Raw genomic sequence first — 21,541 nt, 5'->3', positions numbered from 1 at the left:
TTACCCGAGACCAGGAAGATAAAACTTAATTATTATATCTGACATTAGATATATCCTAATTCGATCAAGGATGTCTGATTTTCAGTATGATTCAAGTGTCTTCGAATGTGAATAAGGTATAACATAAAAAGAATGGACTGCACCAGAGCTGTGACTTCTCCCATTATAAACGATATAGACTGGTTGTAACTAGTAGAACAGGATCTGCTTACCCTTCCGGATCACCTGAGATCAACCCCAGTTTTTGGTGGGGGTTCGTTTTTCCCAGTCTTTAGTTTTCTATGTTTGTGTTTTGTGTACTGGTGTTTGTCTGTTGGTCTTCTTTTTTTAACCCATGGCGTTGTCAGTTTATTTTCGACTTATGCGTTTTAATGTCCTTTTGGTATCATTCGCCTCTCTTTAACCTAATGCACTGATACATCACTAGCTATTTATAAGCAACTGTCGGCTATTAATTTACGTCTTTAATTTACTGATAACGGGTCTCATTGAAAATTCCTGGTAAATAAAAGTGAAAAATACAAATTTACTTATTTTGCTTCACGGTCGATGTGCATTTCTGTCATGTAGAGGTAAAGCAAAAATGTTTTAAAATGCAAGGAAAGATAAATACATAGGCCCTTGAGTGAATAAAAGAGGTCAAGAAAGAAAAGACAAAATCACCTCAGTCAAACTTCCTTGACTTGGTTAGTCGCAACCATTCATTTTTTAGATTACTAAATCGTAGAATTCATTAGTAGAATAATCTTCTCGCGATTACTTATGTTAATAGTAAACTCATCAAAGACCGAAATTGTGTACACCAGACGCGCGTTTCTTCTACAAAAGACTCATCAGTGATGCTCGAATCAAAAAAATGTTAAAAAGGCCAAATAAGGTACGAAGTTGAAGAGCATTGAGGACCCAAAATTCTCCACCAGCAATCGCGATTACTTATGTTAATAGTGCATTGGAAATTTAGTATCGACAGAATTGATAGTTAATCATATATATATAATGATTATGAAACATATGAGCTTTCTTTAAATGATTATGAATGATATAAATCATATCGATGTCTTTTGGTCTTTATTGATAACTGTTACATTGGCAATTATATCGCTTCCCATTATCTTAAATATCATTTCATGGTCAATGTCGGAATACCGATATCGATACTGGAAGGAACTGCTGTGAAGTTTACCGTGAGCTCGAACAATAGTTTCATATAGTGGTGGATATTGCTCGAACTCTAATAGTAACAGGAAACATGTGAGCAAACTTCAGGTTAAAATGAAGTAATTATTTACATAGACAATAGTAGCCTTTTTGGGTCCTGCGTTTTCACTATAAAAGAACCGTTGATAAAACTGTCAAATTCTGAATTATCAACACCTTTGGGAGTGAATAAAACAGTAAAACACATATGGTTGCCGCAGCTTTTTTTATAGAAAATGGCATTTTTTAATGGTACTCAACGGTTCCGGAATTTTCAAAATAGTATGAATGAAGAACATCCTTGCTTAATTTGGCACAGAAAATGTTGCTCGTCACAGAGAGTTTCCTCCAAATTCTCGCTATTTCTACACCAATGACCAACTCTCATTTCTCACTATTTCAATTTTGTTTTCTAATTACCAGGGCAGCAGAAAATAAGTTTACGTCTACCTATTATCTTGGGTGTAAAATCTAGGTGGCGCCAGTCATCTTTAATTACTTCCTTTTAACCTTCAGGCTTCAATTCAACTATTTTCTATATATACAACTAATATTTTAACTAACAAGAAAGAGCTTAGCGGAAATATATGGAAGGGAATATCCGACATAACTATACATTTCTTAATTTGTAAAATGCATTTTTCTTAATTTGTAAAATTTAATTTCTTAATTTGTTACATGTATTTATTAAAGAAGTTTTACACATCAAGAAGTTTTACAATTCAAGAATGAATTCCGCACGAGGTCGCTATGGGTCCATGTCAAATCGTACCTTTGCCATCTCGTACTCAACCAACTCGTATTTTTACCAACTCGTACCCAATATTTTATTATTTATACGCATTAAAGTTATTATATGATATAGAAACATACAAATACTTGATTGGTAATCTGATGCTGGTCTCGATTTGGTAAAAGTACGAGTTGGTAGAAGTACGAGTTGGTTAATATTGGGTACGAGTTGGCTAAAGTATGAGATGGCATGAATCCACAGCGAAATCGTGTGGAATTTTGTGGAACTATTCATTCTTGACTTGTAAAACTTCTTGTTTGTAAAACTTCTTGATTTGTAACTTATTGATTTGTAACTTGTAGTTTTTCTGGAGAAACGGAATTTCTCATTGGCTGGCAGCGGTAACAATTACACTGGCACATTCTCCCAAAACGTGACTTAAACAAAGAAATTACATTTCCGAACAAATCAAAAAATGTAGAATTTCATGTAACGAACGAGGAAAATAAAAATTAAGAAACCGCATTTTAACATTAAGAAAATACATTTCACAAATCAAGAAATGTAGAAATTCAGGTAACGGATGGAAAAATACGTGTTACAAATTAAGAAATTACATTTTACAAAGTAAGAAATTTCATTTTACAAATCAAGAAATTACATTTAATAAATTAAGAAATTGCATTTTACAAATTAAGAAATTGCAATTTATAATTAAGAAATGTATAATTATGGCGGATATTCCCTTCCATAGAGATATAGATGCTATTTATAGTAGATTATCTAGGTCTCAATAAGAAATCAAAAGTAAAAGTTGATATATTCAAGTCTCATTTATTTGAAACTCACAAAGTGAAATGAGATACCAATAAATAATCTATAAATAGATATAACGGTTATAACGGTTAAAAATAGCCGACGTGTAATTTTCATATTCTTATTTCGTATATAATATTCTTCCGCTTCTGAAAAATAATTAATCGATCCAGTGGTAAAGGAAGACACCGACTGGTGAAGTATATATAGTTGACGCATATTTAGTTCATAATTCCTAACACATTTAATGTTCATGGTAAAGAGAACAGCCAAATTAAAGTAATACTCTTATGCTAGAAAAATATTAAAGGTAAAGATAAATAAACATTTTAATAACTTCAAACCTCGTTTTCATTGAAATATTTAAGACACGAGAAAAACGAAAATAGATTATAAAATCGAAAGTTCAAGATAATACTCGAACAATTGAAGATATGGCGTATTAATTTATTGCGAATTGCCAATGATATATCATTATTATCAATTTCTCTTATCTTGTTCTATTGTTAATCATGAATTTTCATTCTTATATTATAAATATAAAATGCCTTGTTATATTGTGTACGTTACGACATGTAAAATCAGTACCTTTAATCTTTAGATTTACCTTGTGTCTTACATTTTTATCTGTTTATATATCCAGGACTAAGTGCTTGTGCACAATAAAATGGACTTATCCTGCTCGAAAATAATAGTTAAATAAATAAATAAGTATAATCTACCTGTATTTACCCGAGTTTACCTGTAAAAGAATGCGCGCAAATGTAATCAAAAGCTGCGCGCAAATGTAATGCACCGTTCAAAATATCATATTCTTCTGTAGGCAATGATACAAACAAAGTAATATTTGTTGGGAATTAATGTATCAATACATATCACACGTGATTTACAGACTGTTTTGATTTTCAAGTGTCACGTTTAGTTTTCTTCTACGTTGGCTGGGAAAATGGGAATTTAGAAATATGCATCATATACAAAATAACAGAGTATAAAAGCTATGTAATAGAGATGGTTCGTCAACATTTGTTCTTTTCCAAAAACAAATGTTTAAATAAAATACATTATGAATACACAAAAGTTACGAATTGTTCAGATTTTAAACGACTATCAAACGGATACCACTGCAAGTATTTAAGCAGCTAGTTTGATTGGGAAAATGTAACTTACTTCTTTTTGAATTATTAGAGTTTTAATTGATAAATCAATATTTACATTAATAATCAATACGGTCATTGTGGCTGCATTTAAGACGACCAAAAGTGATTCCTAAATACCATGGACGATATTGATGGTGATTTTGCTCTAGAACTACAACATATGGAACTGCTTAAACCTTTATCATCAATAAGTGACAATGACAACGAAAGGATTGCTTGGCAACTACAGGAGCAAGATTGGCTTGAGCAGGAACAACATGATGCTGATTTTGCCCAGAGACTGGTTGACACTGATGAAAGTAGACACAGGAAACGCAGACGTTGTTCAAGAAATCAGGTAAGATTTGAGTTTAAGAAATAATGTAAGATTTGAGTTTTAAGAAATGAGGTTAGATTAAAACAGTCTCATGGTTTAAATTATAAGGTAAGATATTTGATTTGATTGATTGGGTTTTAAAACCACTTTCCGTACTATTGTACTATTTCGTGGCGGTCAGTTTTAAGTGGTGGAGGAATTCAAAGAGAACCACCGACCTTCAGTAGGAAAACTGACAATCCTAGTTAATTAATATCGGAGTCGAGTACACCTGCCACGTGCGGGATTTGCACGTGCGTGGTGACAGACTAGTGATTTTGTTGTTCGACTACTTATACCACTCGGCCACCGAGGCCCTCTAAGGTAAGAGCAAACAAAAGTAAAACAAATGTTTCACTGTAACATCAAACGACAGTTTAATAGTTTGGACAGTCTGATCGAGACTTATTCCGAACATGAAATCTCTATAGAAGACAAGCGAAAGATATCAAAGGATATTCAAACACATAAACTGACAACGCCATGGCAAAAACAAAAAAACGATCAAAACACAAACAACGTTTACAAAACACAACATGAGAATCTGAAGACTGGAAAACATGAACCCAACCGAAAATCGAGAGGAAAAAGGGGGGGGGGGTCCCACGTGTTTCGAAAGGATAGCAGATCCTGCTTCCCAATTGTCACCCGTCTATAGAAAGCGAGAAATACTAGTAGCACGTGTAATAGTCCTAAAAGTAGTTAATTGGAATCTCATCAAAACTTCCGTCACGATAATGATATTCTAATCTTGGCAATGATTGGTTCATTGGTGAACATGTTTTTACATCTTCAGGAAAACGAAAATTATCCTTCTTTTGTAAATTCTCAACTAATCAATGATGCTGTCCTGGCAGAAGAACTTCAGACGATAGAACTACAAACACCTCAGTTGCAAGTCACTTATGAAGAAAATGAACAAATTGCTTTGCAACTGCAAGAACAAGAAATATTTGAGCAGGAGCAACATGATGCAAATATTGCACAGACATTTGAAGATCGAAATGAGACTCATAAAAGGAGACAACATATTGGCAGGAGATATAGAGCTCCTGGTGAGAATCGGACAGCACAAAGAACGCACCACAGTAGACAAAGTACTGAGGTAAAATTGTAACTGTCTAACTTATTGAAAACTGAAAACAAAAATATCAACAGCACAAAAAAATATTAATGAAAAGCATTTGTTAATGCTTTAATGTGTTTAATGGATGATTAACCAAATGCAATAAAACTTCCAATAATGATTATTTCACTACCACATCATTTTCACTCTGTAGGATAGTTGTCTCATTGGCAATCATACCACATCTCCTCAATTTGTTTTTTTTTATATTCATAAAGAATATCAAATGGCTTTTTCAATATCACTCCTGTGCAACCTGAGAGACAAATATAATTCAAAGTTACAAATTAAGTCTTCTGAAAGAAAGAAAGAAACAAATAATCCAACATTTCTCTAACAAGAAGTGTGCTGAGATCTCCTTCCTGGGGTGGATAATGTCGTACTAGTCTTAGAAAGTGGTATAAGCTGTCTTTGTGTAGAGAAAACATAGTGTCAATGAAATGGTTTACAATGATATTATAGGGCTAGTTTTTTTTTTTTATTTTGTTGTTGTTAAAACTGGGTTTTACTTTTGTTTTGATGTCCTTTTTCTTGTAGGCACTCAACGAGGGAAGTTTGGCGGGTTCCGAAGTTAGGCAACAATACAGATCTGGTGATAATGACAACCAAAGTAATAGAAATGATTATCAAAACTATGATAATGACATTGATGACTATGAAGTGAGTATGAAACTGATGTTTAGAGCGGTAATTTGCAAGATAGTCAGAACAGTTGGACAACTGTGTACAAAACACACGAACACAAAAAAAAAAAATAGAAGCTACCAAAAAGAGTTTATTATCTTTACATTTATATTTTATATACATTGTGCCACTAATAAGTGTAACTTATATACATAACTCTACAGTAACTAGTAAGTGCAGTTATTATGGAAGATTATTATATCCCTATTCCCATGTCTGTCAACCGGTGGTCTGTTCTATTCATTTCGAAATTTGTTTTGTTATAATTCATGCCGTTAGTTTTCTCGTTTGAATTGTTTCACATTGTTCATGTCGGGGCCTTTATATCCGACTATACGGTTTGGTTTTTTCTCATTGTTGAAGGCTGTACGGTGGCCCTAATTGATTATTACCACTTTATTTGAACTCTGGTGGATAATTGTCTCATTTGCAAGCATACCACATTTCCTCATTTTTATACATGTATTTTCCTTTTATCAAGTTTAATGATCATCATGTTGTCAGCTAGACTTCGTAGCCTTGTTATGTGATTTATTTTTTAAGATACATGGTCTATTTATGAAAGGGGAAGCTATATGCGTACGCACAACTACCATAACCCATTCAGTCAGGCATTTTTGCGCCTGTCCCAAGTCAGGAGCCTCTGGCCTTTGTTAGTCTAGTATGTTTTTTTTAATTTCATTTATATGTTTTGAAGTTTAGTGTGACGTCCATTTTCACTGAACTAGCACACAATTTTATTTAGGGGCCAGCTGAGGACTACCTCCGGGTGCGGGATTTTCTCGCTGCGTTGAAGACCCATTGGTGGCCTTCGGCTGTTGTCTGCTCTTTGGTCGGGTTGTTGTCTCTTTGACATATTCCCCATTTCCATTCTCAATTTTATCTGAACCATTTGGTGTTTGTTGTTGTTTGTCTTTATTTAAACGGCTATGTTTTCGGATGCATCGGTTGTTGGAGATTGGTGTTGTGTGTTGTTCCGTGAAGGCTATGTTTTCGGATGCATCGGTTGTTGGAGATTGGTTTTGTGTGTTGTTCCGTGAAGGCTATGTTTTCGGATGCATCGGTTGTTGGAGATTGGTGTTGTGTGTTGTTCCGTGAAGGCTATGTTTTCGGATGCATCGGTTGTTGGAGAATGGTGTTGTGTGTTGTTCCGTGAAGGCTATGTTTTCGGATGCATCGGTTGTTGGATATTGGTGTTGTGTGTTGTTCCGTGAAGGCTATGTTTTCGGATGCATCGGTTGTTAGAGATTGGTGTTGTGTGTTGTTCCGTGAAATAATGGTCGCAATTCCTGCTATTCTTTTTATGTATTATTCACAAGAAATCATGTTAAACATTTCAATGTAAGGACAGGGGAATTGTAATGTTTTTTTTATATACGAGTAGTGAGTCATACCAAAACATAATTGATATATGGTATATCTACCATTTATTTGTTTTATCAGGCGTTATGGGAGTTACAGGAAGAAAATGGAGATGTACAAAATTCAGGAATGTCTGAAGACCAAATAGAACGGATACCTTGTCATAAACCTAGCTTACATACATCAGCAAGTAATGAAGAAAAGCAATGTAGTATATGTTTGGGTGAATATAACGTTGGAGACTATGTTAAAGCATTACCATGTTTTCATGCTTACCATAAAGAATGCATAGACCAATGGTTAAAAGTAAGTGATTAGAGACTACTTTTCAAACAGCTAGTGGCCTCAAAGTAAAGTCAAGAAAGGGCCGTTCGCGGTTGTGTTGGACGTATCAAATACGCGATCCGTTGTCTTTCCATCTCTGTTATTATTCTAGCGCCTCTAACATACTTAATTATAAGTCTGGTGTTTTTGATGAGTGTTTGTGTTTATCTTATAAATAACAAGAGCGCATGTATTGAAATGTCTCGCCTGCTTTACTGATCGTGAAGGAATTTATGTTGAAAGTCTTTAAGATTAATAATGTAAAATCATTCCATACGTAGAATGTAGTTGACCTATTTCTATTGCTTACTTACCATTGTCCAATGATCCATGAAAATGTCATCAAGGTCAGTTGAGACCTGCCAGACAGACATGTACATCTTATATTACCTACAAATATCGCCTATACTATCTGAGAATTTGACTTCATAAGTGTTTCTCGTTTCTCGTTTTTTATATAGATTAGACCGTTGGTTTTCCCGTTTGAATGGTTTTACACTAGTAATTTTGGGGCCCTTTATAGCTTACTGTTCGGTGTGAGCCAAGGCTCCGTGTTGAAGACCGTACTTTGACCTATAAAGGTTTACTTTTACAAATTTTGACTTGGATGGAGAGTTGTCTCATTGGCACTCATACCACATCTTCTTATATCTATTAATTACTTAATTACAAAAATTTAACAGTGACCATTTAACAATGAAAATGAGGTAGAGTTCAAATGAATCCTTTCAAAGCAAATCTCTGATTCCTTGTTCGGATTTGGCTATTCCCTTCTGGTTTTATCAGCTCTTCAAAGTTTGTAAAAGGTTTCGAATTTTCAAATATTTTGCCTTCGAGTTTCACTGAAGAGACATTTATTGTCGAAATTTGCATCTGGTACCGTTAATGCTATTCAAGATATACATGTTCACCCAAATCTTCTACTGTCTGAAATATAAAGCTTCATACAACTAAAGTACGCAGATTACCATCCCTATGTATCGCGTTTTGTAACTTTCGTCACTGGCGGTACAAAAACCTTCGACACAAAGTATGTTTATATATATAATAAAATTGAGAATGGAAATGAGGAATATGTCAAAGAGACAACAACCCGACCAAAGAGCAGACAACAGCCGAAGGCCACTAATGGGTCTTCAACGCAGCGAGAAAATCCCAAACCCGGAGGTGGTCCTCAGCTGGCCCCCTAAATAAAATTGTGTACTAGTTCAGTGAAAATTGACGTCACACTAAACTCGAAAACATATAAATGAACTAAAATTAAAAAAACATACAAGACTTATATAAATAACTTTGCATTAAAAACTACTAAATAGTAACAAGGAAATTCGATAGTTAAAAAAGGGTATGCAGTATATGCACATTGTGTTGAAATATTCAAATTATCAATTCCAGAAAAGACAAAATTTGTTTATTGAACAACCTTCATCTGGTACACACTAGACAAATACACAAAAACCCTTGTGTACTTCAAAATCATGTAAGATTTAAATGTACACCAAAACCATCTAATATTCAGTATGAAGTTTTCTCTAACTGATAGTATTTATTTTCAGAGCCAAGCTGTATGTCCAGTGTGTAGAGTCGATATAAAAGTCGAGTAGCACAAGTAACTTTGACAAGTTTGATATTAATTCCTACTGTAATGAAAATGTTGGTCGAATTGTTTTACTGCAATTCGGACTTTTACTTCTTTTTTTATCATGAGCTTATACCAATTGATAATAGAAATTACAAACAGATAGGCAACGATTCCTGACCTCATAATAAATGTCGTTGTAGTGCCACAGAAAAGGCCCTTCTACGCGTTTTCGTAAATTTTTAAACTAGTGTTTGGTCTTTTTTGAAATATAGATCACTTACAAATATAAATTAAATAATTTACCATGATAGGGTCTATATAATTAGTACCTCTCCTGTGACTATTTATTTGGCACGTGCATGTGTTATTTTTCCCCTACTCACAAATATGTGCTAAAATATGCACTTTTTATAATTTTTTATAGAGATATCTCATTTATCATATTTGTCGACCGCATTAAACATTAAAGTCATATGAAACTTTAGTAACAACTGATTATTAAAGAACAAGTTTAATCAAACAAATCATTTAATAACTATTTAGGGAAAGTTTAATTAACAAATGGGAAAGATCACCTCGTTTTGTAAAACGTCGAATGTTTAGGTCAAACAGAGCCCATTTTAGCTCATCTATGTGAGCTATTGCCATCACTTAGCGTCCATCGTCATCGTTGTAGAGTAGTACAAAAGCCTTCTCCAATTAAACTACAATAGCAATGTCAACCAAACTTGAACTGAAGGATTCTTAGAGCATCTAGTATAAAGTTTGTGGTTTATTTTTTACTCTTAAAAAACATGGCCGCCACGACTAATAATAGATTAGAAGGATAAAATGCATGAATTGTCTTAATGATTTGAAACTATCGAAGATAAAGAAAATTTGATAATAACTATTTCCTGTTTATATCAAAATTATCAGACGGCTCTTTATGGAAGTTGATGCCCTTAAATTGCAACTTTTGACAAGTGTTTGTATTTAGTCTACTATCTCAAAAATTAAAATCAATCGGTAGATTGTAAATAACAAAAAAGACCATCAATGCAAAAGTTACAAAAATGTTAAAGAGTTGTCCTAAAAGGAAGATTTCTGTCGCATTGTCGTGCTTGGTTTTTTTTTCTTTCTTTCTCAATTATTTGAAAAAAACTATTATAGAAAGGTGGAAACTTTAAACAGCTAGGAACAATTATCAGCAATACAAGAGTTACAAAAATGTCAATATGACCGAAACCGGTAGATCATAGATAGGTAGACATTGTCAGCAGCAAAACTGAGTTACAATACGCCATTGGATGACTCGTTATTGCTCTTAAATGGCGCCTTTTTTTTTTTTTTTTTTATCAAATTGTCGTTTTCTTTACTGATTTTTGTTTGGTACTAATTGTATAATTTTGTACAAAAAAATTATACAAGATCTAGATATCTAATAAAATAAATATATTTTTTGTACTAATTCTAAAATTTTGCCAATATCATAAAAACTATAATAGACCAGAAAAAAATTATCACGAATACAATATCTCCAAAAATACCACCAAATAAGATCTACAAATAAGCAAACATAACTGATTGCAATAAAATAAAAAAATAAACATCAAAATGGCATAGTTTCCCAGGTGAACAATTCATGCTCTTTGTAGCCTCTTGTTTTTTATTGTTTATAAATTATGTATTGTCTTATTACTTGGTTCTTTGTTTTCATAGATTTTTTTTTCTTATTGCAAATGCTTCAGTTTTAAATGTCGTAGAGACAGAAACTGTCCATTAAAGAATTAGAATTGTTTCAACCGAGGATCTAATCCATGACCTTTCACGCATCAGAGGAGAATGCAACCAAGAGACCACACAAATGATCGTGATGTCCTAGTTCTTACAGTAGAATGGTGTAATTATCATGTTCAATATTTTAAGGCAGTGTAAAAAAGAGGCAAAAGATACCAAGGGATTATATCTCAAACTCATAAGTCGAAAACAAACTGACAATGTCATGGCAAAAAAACGAAAAACGACGAAAAGACAAACAGCAATACACAAAACACAACATAGAGAACTAACGACTGAGCAGCACGAACCCCACCATAAACCAGGGGTGATCTCAGGTGCTCCGGAAGGGTTAGCAGACCATCCTTCTTATGTGGCAGCCGTCGTGTTGCTCATGTATGTAAAAACCCGGTGATATCATAAGTGCAGATATAATACAGGTAAACATGGATATTACATACATCTGAAATTGATGAAGTCAGAAGGGAATAGGAATGAGATAATGTGTATCGACTGGGAAAGCATGACCTACTGTATTTTCATTACCCGTCACCAGATTCAAAAAGTCGCATTCTAAAATGTCATGATCAACTGAATATGCCTGAATATGCATTGAGTGGATAAAATGAAACACTGGAATCTCTAGAAAGCTTACTTTTTGATGGCATTATGAGTTATACATAAAAATAATAGAGGAGAATATCTATAACGAAAAATACTAATCGAAGTGAAGCGCACCTATTTGGCAGGTTCGATGCATATTTCTAAAATTATACATCCAACGTGAATTCTTAAGGTCACAACTGGGACATGTGATATATGTAGATGCTCAGGATCAAAACTATGGTATGTGATACATATGTAGATGCTCAGGAAAAAACTAGGGCACATGATATATGTAGAAACATAGTTGAAAATGTACGTCACAGATCACAGCTTATTCCAAACAACTGGTCAGATGATATAATAGGCAACCTTTAGTCCAGCAACAACTGAATCGATCCATTTGAAGATAAAGCCAAATGGGTGTTCAACTTTGTCTTCATGTTAATGAATTCGCTCATTATTTACTTTTTACTTTTACTACTTTTCGGCCAAGACAATAACTTGCTCCAAACTACACTTTTTGAATCGGAATATAATAAAAGGTATAAGACAGTTTCTGTTCCAAAGAAAGATAACTCTTGCAACCTCAAGTAAACAAGAGCGACATTTGGATGGAGTAAAATATGTTAATCCATTTATTCAATGAATTATGCTTAACTTCGCATCATCGCACACTGGTATAATGAGACGAGAGAAATATAAATGCAAACTCTAATGGATCGTACTTTCTGTACATTTTTTGCAATAATATATTGTATGTTTTTCATCAGTTACATATATTACACAGCAGATGTGTTCTTGTTGTACGTCTTTACTTTACCAGACCAGAAATCAGCCCTTCTGTTTTGAAATGAATCACCAATTATATTGCCATATTCATAAATTATCTGTTTACAAACAACGTTCGATTTTCTACCCTCAGGAAAAGATTACCATGGCTGTATTTTGTAATACCTTCGGAATTTAGGGTACTCGATATACTTTATTTGACATGTTAATTTTTTGGATTTGAGCGTCACTGATGAGTCTTTTGTACACGAGACGAGCGTCTGGCGTACACAATTGTAACCTGGTATCTTCAACTTTAAACAACTGTCATACAAGTGGGAGGACTAGTAAGCTATAAAACCAAGTGTAACTTACCATATTCTTCGGAAAATACCTGAACATCAGGAATATGACAGTTATTTTCCGTTCGTTCCGTTGGTTGATATAGCATAAGGTTTGATTTCGTCAGTTTTTATGGACTTCCCCTTTTTGAATTTACTTTGGAGTTTGGTATTCTTGTTTATACTTTATGAAAGTTTTTTTTATATACATCATTAAAGGCATTGAGCTCTCCTTCCTTTTGTATCTCAAGGCATTGAGCTCCTTCCTTCTGTATCTCGTTATTTGCTCTCTTTTTAACTCTTATTGTATCAATTTTACAAGTATTAAATTTTTGATAATTTCAACACTGTGGAAATTTTCGTATAATCTTACTCATAATCTTCCTGTAGAAACTATGAAAACATAGTGACTTAAAAAGATTGCCCATATGTAAAAGAGATAATAGTTTTCAGCGCTTATCTTTTAAATTTCAAATAAATTATGATGTATTTCTATGTGGTTTTCGATAAAGTTGATTTTATTCTAGTGGAATAATCAGGGAGAACTCAAACATAAAGAACATTACTGATGAGAAACATAATAAACGACAATCGAATAGTACCGACAATGATAGTAATAATGTAAACAAAAGTAAGAATGTTATGGAGTTTGATGCAGGCAAAGAAGATCATGTAGACAGTACTATGGTTCTATTGAAGAATACTGCCGTTTACACCATACGAAATAAAGCGAACAGAACATCCCTTGATTTAGCTGCATTTAAAGGACATGATTTAGTTGTTTAGGCCTTTATTCAGAAAGGTTCTGGTACAAATATTGAACTCGTCGATTCATATGAACCACTAGGTCGTCATGAAGTCGATACAGATGTTGAAAAGGCAGGTAAATTCTGGTTAAAATCTCTCGAATTGCGACTACATCTTTTACATCAATAAGTGTCAAAAACCGAAGGTAGTTTCTCGAAAACTCCATTTGCTAACACAAATGAAATGACATTATCTAGTGAACTTGAACAAACAAAGATTATCACGAAGACACTATTTACAAAATACGATATCATGGTGCAGTATATGCAGATACTAAAACGTTCCAAAGATGTGTTGTATTATGGAAATATGCCTAATGCCTTGAATTAAGACGGGAAAAGTATTTAGAGAATGATACTGTGTACGCTGCAACTTCTCTTGCAAACAAATTTTGTGAAATGCAAATAGAATTTGAGGATCAAAAGTCAACAAAAAAGGTAAAGGTGGTATATAAATTATCTTTATGTTAAAAAAAATGATGGATTGATTGATTGGTATTTAGCGACAATTCCAGCACTACTGTGCTATATCGTGGTTGTCAGTTTTTTATTGGTGGAGGAAGCCAGAGTGCCCAGAGAGAACCACCGACATTCGGTAGGAAAACTGACAATCCTAGTTTTTTAAGATTGGAGTCGAGCGCACCTGCCACGTGCAGGAGTCGAACTCACAACCTTGGTCTTTACATGCTGGTGATACAATAGTTGGACTACCTAGATCACTCGGCCACCGAGGCCCCTCATGTTAAAAAAAGCATGAGTATCTACACCATGAGTTATGAAACAACTCGAATAATTTCATATATCATTACCGAATTGGAGACGTTCTAATAGATATATTCTGGATGTAGGCTTTTGTGAAGTATCGCATATTTTTGTCCAAGTCTTACATTTATCCTCTTTAATAATCGAGCGTGGCAAAAAGGATTGAGCTGGCTGTTATAATTCCGATCATTTCAATATTTATCATTCAGCCTGCAATATAACATTATGGCAAATACAAACGAAATGGGAGATATACGTAAATGAGTCGGCACACAAACGGCACCAACGAATACAAAAGATATCTAGACGTTAACATGAATCTGTTAATTTGGTAATGAGGTTTTTAAGGTGACTACATTTTGTAATTTCATAAAGATGCAATTCATAAAATATGACCAGTACACCATTAGTAATTGCCTTCTCCATCTGCACTAAATACGTCTCAATTGTCAAACGCTTATGGGACATTCTACATGTTGCCAGTTAACTATTGTCTATTAAAAACAAAATATTGCATTGCGGAGCGGCTGTAACCTCGGATTTAATCGATAGTGATAAACCTACATGTTACTGTATAGTCGTGCATTATAAATACACCTTAAAAACTCATTTTTTGAGTGAACACCGACCACTAGAACAAAAATATTACAACGTGTGTTTTCTATTGGCCTTATTTGACGTGAACATGCACGAGCGTAGCGTATCAACTGAGATACAGGTAGATAGAGCGTATGTAACTGCTTAATAAAGGTAAGAGCTTAAGTTTTTTTTTTACCATATGATTCTATCTAGTTTTTTTTCTAACATAGATTCTATCTAGTTTTGAGTCGTTCGTTCATCTTTGTCATTATCAGGGACAAGATCAAGATTTGAAACAGACCTTCCAGTTTCGATAGTATCATTTATTCAAAGTCAATTGAGATACGTTGAGATTCAAGCACTTACTGAAATGTAGGTTTTAAGTGACATGAATCTTGTCGGATAGTCTTGGGATTGTTTATAGAATAGATAATAATGGACAAAAAATATAAATAATAGAGAACAAATGGTACATAAAAAGAATAGATAATAATGGTACCTTTCTACCCTATGTATCCACAGAACCTACTAAATTGATTAACTATTAAATATATTATCGTCCAAAATGCGACTGAAATATTTGGTAATGGACGTCAGAAAACAGTTTCAAGTTACTTCTAAATGTCTGCAGTCAAATGAAATTTTGTATGATTTTTTCGCAAACTATCATATATTGGTGACACCCGAGTTAGCAGTCAGTACCTTTAGTATACTTTATTTCACAAGTCCGTTAGATGTTTCTGATGACTACTATAGAATAATGTAATTTTATTGTTAAAATAAAACATATTTCATTAACTCCTTCATTTGATTTTTTAAAAAAGGTTAAAATAAGACCATCCTTGTACCTGTTGAATTCAAAAATAAAAAAGTTATATTAATATTTCAAAGAATATATTTTAGATGTTCACAAGACAGTAGTCTATCAGATAGCAGTATATATGTATATTTTTCAATTTTAACTCAACAATTTACTTTTAGTTTAACAATCTTAATTTTGAGATCTCATTGTTGATGTTAAAATGCCTTCAAAAGATATCAATACTGTGATGTGTTATGTGAAAAATATATATTTACCAAACCTATCCATATATGTAGGACTTTGAACTGCGATGGTACTCCAAACCGCGATGGTCACAATGAAGTGCGATGGTTTGCCTCTGAAGTGCTTTTTTGATTTCGCTGATGTACGATGTTGCCATTGTTATACTGTCTTGTTGATAGCTACGCCGAAGTGCGTTGGTTGTAATGCTGAAGTGCGATGGATTACATAAACTTTAAATTCAATGTTTGTCATGTTCACATGCCGATGTAGAGTTAATTTGTTTGTTCGAAGCAGCTTTTCATTTTTTTAAGTGAATCTTCGAGAGTATTTCCCGTTAAAATAAAATAGTCACGGAAAATATTCATTACATTTCCAGCCATAACTGTATTGATGTAATTAACTTTGTAAATGGGCTCTGGGAAATAAGCCAACGTGCATACAATCGTTCAGAAATTAACCACTATATATTTATTTTCCATTAAAACCAGTACTAATTTCAATGACTGAAAGTCATTAAAATGCCAATACTTCTTGATTAACCAGAACGAAACAAATCTATTCGGCTGTTGTGAAGGAGAGCAAGGACTAAAATAGATCACAGTAGGAGGTTTTTACTACAACTGAAGTGAATAAGGAACGTTTGATATTTATATAATAACTAATAAAGAAATCAAACACCCAAAATAATTGCACATCTGTAGATTTTAAATTACGCGTCATATAGACCTTCGGCGCAGACCATCGCACTTCAACGTCCCCATTACACCCCAGATTCCTATATATATATATATACAGTCCGCCGAAGTTAAGCACCACCTATTTTTATTGCATCGAAATTTTTTTCATTTAAAAAAATCAGTTTATCCTCGAAAAAGAGAAAATATTCATGTAGCAATTTTGCTAACATATACCATAAACAAACCGTAGACTTAAGTTTGTTCATGTATGCAGGTTCTATGCATTTGAAATTTGCGTTCATAGAAATAGTGAAAATTACACAAATCAGAAACGAAATTTAAGTTTCACTGTGATTTTATTATTTTACAACAATTAATCACCCAATATCATTAAATGTCTCTACAAATAATCTTTGGTATGTTCGGCAAATTTAATTTCAATATTTGAGTCAATAGGATGTGAAACACCCTCTCTTCCGGTACAGTCCCATAACACGGAGTCTCATACTCTGTACAAGCCTTCTGAACTTAAGTTGAGCAAATTTATTCCATTCAGCAACAATTGCGCTTCTTAAATCGCTAAGATTTTGCAATGGTGGATCTCTGCGATTGAGATTTCTGCCAATTGCATCCCAGACATGTTCGATAGGGTTCATGTCTGGAGACATGGAAGGCCAAAAGATAGTGTCAATGGCTTCTTGCTCTTTGTACTCTTTGTACTCGGTTACAATCCTTGCCCTGTGTGGTCTAGCATTGTCGTACATGCACAAGGGTCTTGAGGCAAGTGAAGGATTATCAAAATGAGGAACTACAATGTTTCTAAGCACCAAACCCCTGTATGTCTGTCCGTTCATGTTACCCTGCAGAATATGCATACCCACCTTACAACAGTATGAGAAGAAACCCCATACTGTAACACCACCAGCAACGTATGCAGTCGTTGGGCAAATGTTGTTTTGGTCATTAGCAGTTTTATTTTCACGACAAACTCGTATTCTGCCGTCTATTGGTCGTAACAGAAACTGACTCTCATTTGACCAATGAACATTTTGCCAGCTTCTCATGTTCCAGCGTCGATGGCCATTAGCCCTTTGAAACCTGATTATACGGTGCCTGGCTGTTAGGGCAGGTCTCTTGACAACACGACGTGCTCTTAGATAGCCTCTATGAAGTTGACGGACCAATGTTCGAACACTAACATGACCACCTTGACGCCAGTGGTGTCTAAGTTGTGGGGCAGGAGTAAATGGGTTGGCTTTAGCAAAACCAATAAGGAGTCTGTCATCACGATCGGTAGTTAAACGGGGTCTTCCGGAGCTTGGTCTATCATTTACAGTTCCTGTGTCAACATGACGTTGTAAAAATCTGACAATGACGGTGTGTTTGACATTGAAATGGTAACCTATACAACTAGTGCTCCTACCGGTATTTGACATGTCAATTGCTTGTCAAAGTTCAGTCACACATAACTAACCCCTTGCCATATTTCACAGTGACTTGGTGAAGGTCAAATTTTACCTGTACGCGGGACAGTAGGAAGATTGTTTAAAGGCACCGAAACAGTGTATTCGAAAAAGTGCAGATGACCTTTAATAAAAAATTGCTTGGCGTGTTTATCGGAGTTCATTTTTTTTTGTCGTAATGAATTTTCTAAGTGTATGTTATAGGCAATTCATAACACTAAACATAAATATTTTTTTCGCAATAGTTAAATAAATATTGCCAGTTATATTTAGGTGGTGCTTAACTTTTGGCGGACTGTATATATGATAGATAACATCTGTCTTTTAGGTCATGTTACATCTTTTTTGACATGCGTATGAGCTCAAAGTTATCACAAAGAAAGCATTTTTGTCCTCTCTCTATTTATCGGTTAATCTCGAGGGTCGGCTTGAACATGTTAGATTAAATAAAGGCAACAGTAGTATACCGCTGTTCAAAATTCATAAATCGATTGAGAAAAAAACAAATCCGGGTTACAAACTAAAACTGAGGGAAACACATCAAATATAAGAAGAGAACTACGACACAACAGAAACACAACATTAAAATGTAACACACACAGAAACGAACTATAATATAACAATGGCCATTTTCCTGACTTGGTACAGGACATTTTAAGAAAAAAATGGTGGGTAGATTAGTCATGCATGGACTCCTCCATTCCCACATTCTAACCCATGCTAAATGGGTCTTCGATGAGATGAAGGAGTTATATTTTATCGCAGTAAGGTCATGTTAGAGGTAAATTACAGCTTTCGAAAGACTGGATCCAGGCCTTAGTCTATCATCTCACAAAGACGAGAAGATTCCATATAGAAAATCAAACCATAAGTTCAAGAACAATGGCAACAATGTCGTCAAAAGAAAAACTACGAAAAGGCAAATATAAGTCCATAAACACTACACAGACACCTGCAAATTGAGCGAAACAGTTCCCTATCAATTCTTAGGATGAACGCAGATTCTCCAGAAGCCTGTAACAGTTTCTGATTCACTAGTTAATGTCTAGTCAATGCCAATGTCCTTTGATGTCTAGTTATATATATTTTTCTTCTTTCATATCGTCGAATATTTCTTAAGGCAAATTCATATAATGTCTATAATTACAAGCTGTATAGCGGACGTTAGAAATATATTGCGTATAGCCTTAACATATTAGTGTCGTCATTTGATCGTCAGTTCTCTTTTCTCAAAGGTTACTAAATATTGACACAGGAATCACTGTTGGTCCAAGGTCTAGTACATGTTTACATAAAAATTGAGAACAGTCGATCTTGCTGAATAAAGACTATGTGATCGTTCATTTAGAAGAGCATTCAAATCTATGTTTTACCATCAGAGCACGGGTTTCTAATCCTTTGACGAAACCCGATGTTGTCCATAGTTTTTCGTCTCTTCGTGATAAATATGGTGTTGTTCTGTAAGCGTACTTCATTCCAACATGGAGATCTTCAGAAACATAAAATGCACCAGTGTACTCCTTCTTCACACTAGTGTGTTCATTCCGTCAGAAATATAATTCGTGGGGAAATAACGTCAGTGAACTTTAACAATAGAGTTTTTTTTCCTAAAGGAAAGAATACACTGGGCACTAATTGTGCATCCATATTGATCCCTTTGATCCATGAGCATGCGAAACAGAACTTATATTAAACCTTCTCAAAGACAAGAAGAAGGAAAAAAATCTTATAATTTCAGATATATTGATGGTGTCTTGTCACTTAATAACCTACATTTCAGTCAGTGCTTGCATCACGTATATACACGTGAACCTAAAAGTTAAGAATGCTATCGAAACTAGAAATCTTGCTTCATACCTTAATGGTTCTCTTCAACCTAAAATATATAACAAACGTGTTGATATCAATTCTCCATTTGTCAACTTCTCATTTCTCAACAGTAACATACATGTACCCTCTGACATATCGTGTGACATTTGCATTACTCAATTAAAACCGTGCGCTCGTGCATGGTCACACTATACAAACTTCATTAACAGGGTAGGACTCCAAAATACAGACTGGTCAGTATAATTTGTGATGTATCTCTTTTCCGTCTTTTTAAACGAGTAAGATCGGAACCATTACATGATTAAAATAGAAAATTCCTTCCACTTCAGTTTTCTTATAAAGGAATCGATGCTATCAACATCAGCAACATTTTTTATTACAAAGAGGTAACATCTAAACTTCCACTTTATTTTCAAAATTAGTCTGTTCCTATAGTATTCTACAGTTACACCAAAACCAATTCACCTAAAGTATTCAACTATAAGCAAGCATTTCAGGACCCTCTGACATGTGACTGTTCCCACTCGCCTTATATTCACAGCCCCTTTGGCCATGTCATCACTGGGGATCTAAACATAATTCAACATGAACATCTCCGAAAGGTGATATGTCATGGTCTTAATTTCAGAGAAACCAAACACATCAATTAGAACCATAACTTAAAAACAATTATGGATTCCATTGAGGGCCGGACTACGCCAGAGCATTGGCTAAGCGAGAAGTAGACTCATCTGCCTGTTCTAAAAAGGAATTGTTCATTAGATAGACAAAAAATATGTGAAAGAAGGTCTACATAAATACAAAAATTACTCGCGTGGTGGTATTAACCATATGTGGATTCTAAATAACTCTAAAGAACTTCTCGATCTTTCTCTGAAATTCATTCTATCAAAACCTTTGATTTTTCAACCCTTTATGCCAAAATTCCAAATGTCAATTCAAAAACTCGTCTAAAAGAAATAATCCACAATGCATTTTAATATAAAAAAGGTAACATACGCTTCAAGTGAATTGATTTGAGATACCATACGACATATTTTTTAATAGTGAACAAAAAGGTAAAATATGCTACACCGAGGAACAAGTGATCAGTATGCTGGAGTTTCTTATTGACAACATATTTGTTGAATTTGGAGGTAGACTTTTTAAACAAATTGTCGGTATTCCTATGGGAACGAACTGTGCGCTTCTACTTGCTGTCCTCTAAACTTTTTATTTAATATGAGTCGGAGTTCCTTCAGACACTTGTCAAAAACAAGAAGATCAAAGAAGCCAGATCATTTAATTTCACATTCAGATATATTAATAATGTTCTTTCCATTAACAGTTCAAATTTTTTCTGATTGGGTTCCATCAATATATCCTCCAGAACTAGAAATAAGAGACACATCTCATTACTAAAATCTATGACAAACGAGAAAATTTTAATTTTGAAATTATAAATTTTTCCTCCCTTAGTAGCAATATACCAACTTCACCTGCATATGGGATATATATTTCCCAACTCATTCGTTAATCAAGAGCTTGCAGCTGTTTCTCAGCATGTGCCTAAGCAGAAAGTTGATTAATT

The 21,541-nt window shown here is 34.1% G+C and overlaps 1 protein-coding gene across 7 annotated transcripts; it reads left to right on the top strand.

Moving 5' to 3' along the window:
• Positions 1 to 2,886: 2,886 nt before the first annotated feature.
• On the top strand, positions 2,887 to 11,013 carry LOC127699845 (E3 ubiquitin-protein ligase RLIM-like). 7 transcript variants are annotated; one of them, XM_052203228.1, is made up of 6 exons: positions 2,887 to 2,941; positions 3,996 to 4,240; positions 5,055 to 5,363; positions 5,922 to 6,044; positions 7,512 to 7,736; positions 9,311 to 11,013. In XM_052203228.1, the coding sequence occupies exons 2-6, from the start codon at positions 4,022 to 4,024 to the stop codon at positions 9,356 to 9,358; spliced, it is 924 nt and encodes a 307-aa protein (XP_052059188.1). In that variant the 5' UTR covers positions 2,887 to 2,941; positions 3,996 to 4,021; the 3' UTR covers positions 9,359 to 11,013. The 7 variants fall into 7 exon arrangements, with proteins under 7 accessions (XP_052059188.1, XP_052059186.1, XP_052059187.1 ...); XM_052203226.1 differs by having other exon boundaries at positions 2,887 to 2,946; XM_052203227.1 differs by having other exon boundaries at positions 2,887 to 2,946; positions 3,932 to 4,240.
• Positions 11,014 to 21,541: the final 10,528 nt, after the last annotated feature.

The sequence above is a fragment of the Mytilus californianus genome, unplaced genomic scaffold (genome assembly GCF_021869535.1).
Source record: "Mytilus californianus isolate M0D057914Y unplaced genomic scaffold, xbMytCali1.0.p SCAF_42, whole genome shotgun sequence".
Classification (NCBI taxonomy): domain Eukaryota; kingdom Metazoa; phylum Mollusca; class Bivalvia; order Mytilida; family Mytilidae; genus Mytilus; species Mytilus californianus.
The sequence above is the reverse complement of the archived record's forward strand: the minus strand, read 5'-3'. Positions and strand labels throughout refer to the sequence as shown.

Bases quoted from the DNA above. Each gene is read 5' to 3' on its own strand.
- LOC127699845 (XM_052203228.1), top strand. From the start codon at position 4,022: ATGGACGATATTGATGGTGATTTTGCTCTAGAACTACAACATATGGAA. The intron at 4,241-5,054 runs GTAAGATTTGAG...TTACATCTTCAG, and splicing joins GACGTTGTTCAAGAAATCAG to GAAAACGAAAATTATCCTTC. The intron at 5,364-5,921 runs GTAAAATTGTAA...TTTTTCTTGTAG, and splicing joins ACAGTAGACAAAGTACTGAG to GCACTCAACGAGGGAAGTTT.